Source organism: Solanum tuberosum, unplaced genomic scaffold, assembly GCF_000226075.1.
Source record: "Solanum tuberosum cultivar DM 1-3 516 R44 unplaced genomic scaffold, SolTub_3.0 scf00032, whole genome shotgun sequence".
Taxonomy (NCBI): Eukaryota; Viridiplantae; Streptophyta; class Magnoliopsida; order Solanales; family Solanaceae; genus Solanum; species Solanum tuberosum.
Genome location: NW_006238958.1, coordinates 2,627,633 through 2,631,429, shown reverse-complemented (window position 1 = coordinate 2,631,429; position 3,797 = coordinate 2,627,633). Strand labels below are relative to the sequence as shown.

The 3,797-nt window shown below is 35.3% G+C and overlaps 1 protein-coding gene across 1 annotated transcript in view; it reads left to right on the top strand.

The window, feature by feature from the left end:
* The first annotated feature begins 974 nt into the window (after nt 1–974).
* Nucleotides 975–3,797, top strand: part of LOC102582148 (uncharacterized) — a 19,950-nt gene continuing 17,127 nt past the window's right edge. The window contains 6 exon segments of the mRNA XM_015306465.1: nt 975–1,094; nt 1,155–1,382; nt 1,465–1,558; nt 1,561–1,585; nt 1,877–1,937; nt 2,161–2,312. Of these exon segments, the coding sequence (XP_015161951.1) occupies nt 975–1,094; nt 1,155–1,382; nt 1,465–1,558; nt 1,561–1,585; nt 1,877–1,937; nt 2,161–2,312 (680 nt within the window).

The window sequence follows — 3,797 nt, the reverse complement described above, 5'->3', positions numbered from 1 at the left end:
CGAGTTATACAATCTGATGCTCTTGCTATGAAGCGCAATTATATAAACTATAACTATAACATACAAATATGATTTTTATGTTTGCTATATGTGAAAGTTGCTCAATTTTAATTTAATGCACTATTTAAAATTGAGTAAATTTTAGGTTTAGCAAACATAAAAATCATATTTGTATGATATAGCTATAGTTTGTATAATTGCACTCCATAGCAAACTTTATATTTGCTATATATGGAGCATTAGATTTGTGCAAATCATTGACAACCTCTCATTTGTATAAATTGCTGGCAGCCTATCATTTGTATAAATCGATGACAGTTTCTCGTTTGTATAAATCGTTGGATACCTCTCAATTCAATTGTATATATGTAACTACTATGTATATGTATCAATGATTATGTTTGAATATATCCGTTAAAACATTTGTATATTAAATCTTTCTCTCTATAAAACACAAATTAATTTGTATAATTTGTGTTTGTATAAAGCGAAAGGCAAAAGAGAACTGGTAGGGGAAGATTTGTATTTGTATAATTATAAATGTATAGAACGAAAATATATGTATTTGTATATACAGTTTTCTCTCACTTTATACAAACACAAACGCAATTTACACATTTATGTTTGTATAAAGTGAAAGAGACTAGGGAGAGTGACGAGCGAGATTCGCTGGGGAGAGAGGCGAATGACAACTTAAAGCAAGAGATTTTATTTTATCCTTAAGGATAGTAGGGGGTGAATCAACTGTTTGCTACGAGTTACAATTAAATAAAATGTTTATAGCATTAAATTTGAATTAATAGTTTGCTATTTTATAAAAAAAAAATTGTTAAAATGAGCAAATTTCAGGTTCTTAGAAATAATGGAGGAACCAAATTAACACAAATTTGAAAAGGGGAAGAAAACAAAAAGAAGACCCAATTTCTCACTTGATCTCTTAGGTTTACTTAACGAAGAAACAAATGAAGGTGGTAATGCGGCGGTGGGTGGTGTTGGCAACAATAGTGTTATTGTCATGCTGCAGCGGTAGCATGTGCTTGGCACCAATCTTCCGAATCGCTCTTGGATCGTGCGCCAACCAAAGCGCTCCCCAGGTTTGTTTGTTTGTTTGTCTGTTTGGTTTAAATTTCTCCTTGATTCATTTTCTCTGGCAGCCTATATGGGATGCAATTATCCGTTTTGATCCTCAAGTCTTCATCTGGATGGACGACAACATCTATGGAGATATAAGACGCCCTTTCAAGCTTTTCGGCAAGGAGATGACAATTGGGCCGTGGAACAATGTTCCTAGGTTTTACCCTTCTTCTGAATAGGAAATGAAGTCCCGATATCAACAAGCTAAGACCATTCCTGGATATTCTTCTCTCAGACACAAAACTAAAGTGCTTTCCTACTCCCTATATATAGAGCAACATTTCTATCTTAATTAATTATCTCTAATTAATATAATCCACTTCTTATCAGGTTATTGGCACGTGGGATGACCATGATTATGGATTAAATGATGCAGGAAAATAATTTGAGGGCAAGATCACTAACCAAAGGCTTTTACTTGATTTCTGGATGAACCCCTAGGAAGTACTCGGTAAGCAATCTCTCAATCCTCTTTCCTTCTTGTATAAGATCTATATACGTATTAATTTACCTTATTATCCAACTTCCCATGTTTTGGTTTTTTTGGGGAAATTTAAAGTAGAAGTTGATCTTTAATTGACATAAACCTTTTATAACAAGATGATGTTCTTTTTCATTAGCTTGATTCCTCATTTCTTCCTTGGGGTAGCTACTTGCCGCTCCCACCTAATGGAACTTAAGCTTATTGTGCTTCTTTGAAATAGATTTTAGCAGTCACTTTTCACCATTCTTCTTTCACTAGGTGCAAACAAGCTGGTGTTTATGCATCATACATATTTGGTCATATGGGTAAATATGTTAAGGTACCCTTCAGTTCTTTTGAAATTTAAACATTTGGTCCTTCATGTCAATGTGAAGTTTCATAGATGAGATTCTTCTTATTATTACTTAAATAATTGCAATCATTACCATCAACAGACTAAATTTTATTTGCCTCCATTTCTCTTTCGAAAACTATCTTGTATAGAAGTTTGGACTAGTGACCACCTTCAGTACCGTTTTGATCTAATGGATAGTTTTCTCTAGGTCATTCTCTTGGATACAAGATATCACAGAGATCATTTGTCTAGTGATGGAAATATCTTAGGAGATGCACAATGAATGTGGTTGGAGAGGGAGTTGAAAGGTCCTCCTACAACCATTACTATTATCGTATCATCTATTCAGGTATCAAATATGTTTTCTCCTTGACGTTTGTATAAGTCATTCATTTATTCTAGGGAACATATGGCTTGCACTTGACGCTATATTTATAGTTATCAAGGTCAAATGTGAATCATTGCTATTATAATTTGCTGGGTTTTGAAACCATAAGTCTACGATGTGTATTAATTCAGTATATGTAAGTGATAAGTCCTACCTTTTAGTTGATAGTAACTCAGGATACCTCTAATCTAGTTTAATATGAAAGGATCCTCCCTTCTAATTACAGATAATTATCCAATTCCTAATTTTAAATATCACATTTAGTAGTTCTTGTTCTATAGGACACTGTTGTAACTTCCTCCCTGTATTTAGGTTATATTTAGATAAGTCTTATCCTTTTCTGAGTTTACCTCCTTGCTATAGGAGTTCTATAAAATCTATTTATACTCGAAGTACAATCAATAAAGTATCTTTCTAACTTCATTCTATTGCTAGCCATATACTTTATCTGGTATCAGAACCAATTAACTCTTGTGAATATTTTTTTATCGATAAGCCTTCCCACCCTTCCCACCAAGATGGGTCAACAGTCAATACCAACTCAACAATTGTTCAGTTTGATCTTGTCACCTAGTTACCAATCATATTAAATTGGTAGCCAATATTTTCCCCTTAGGAAAGCTTAAGTGTCCATTATTATGTGTGGAAACCTTTATAACCATCTCGATGGTTCTCTCCCTGCCCTACTTAAACAATGACTTAAAAGTAATCAAGACGTCAAAATATTGAATTTGTTTCATGGTATCGCCAAGATCAACCAACTCAAAACACTATCTTGACCTCGGTTGATCCTACAATTGTTGTTACAGTTGCAACTTGTCACGACCCGATTTCTCGAGTCATGATGGCACCTACTATACCCTACCAGTAGGTAAGCCAACCCGTAACCCAGAACATCAAGCAATGAGCAAAAGGGCAGAAACTAGCAAAAACAATAATCTAAACAAGGATAACAAGGAGAAAGCAACCCAAAATAAATATATACAGAAATCCCTCCCAGAACCTGGAAGTCACTAGTACAGAGCTATCTAATAAAGAGTACAAGTCCCAAAAGTGGACCACAACAGAGCGTGTCTCAAAGGCAACAAGACTAGCTAAAACAAAAGAAGGAGACAGAACAAACCCCAAAACGCCAAGTGCTCGCCCTCGTCTCCGAATCACAACTGCAAAAGAAGGCTGGAACTAATCACCGCTGGTAACTGGTACTGGGACCTGCATCACGAAATAGATGCAGAGCGTAGCATGAGTACCAACACAACAGGTACTCAGTAGGCATCAAAGGCCGACTGAGCAAAAAGGGTAAAAACAATAAGAAATGATAGAATCTAGACACAGAGAGGTCAAAGCGGATAAGAAAAGAAAGCACACGAGCATACCAGAAACAAACTAAGTACAACTAAACTAAACCTAACTGGACCCCATATGCCCAGAAGGTACACTCGTGCGCAAGCTCAAAT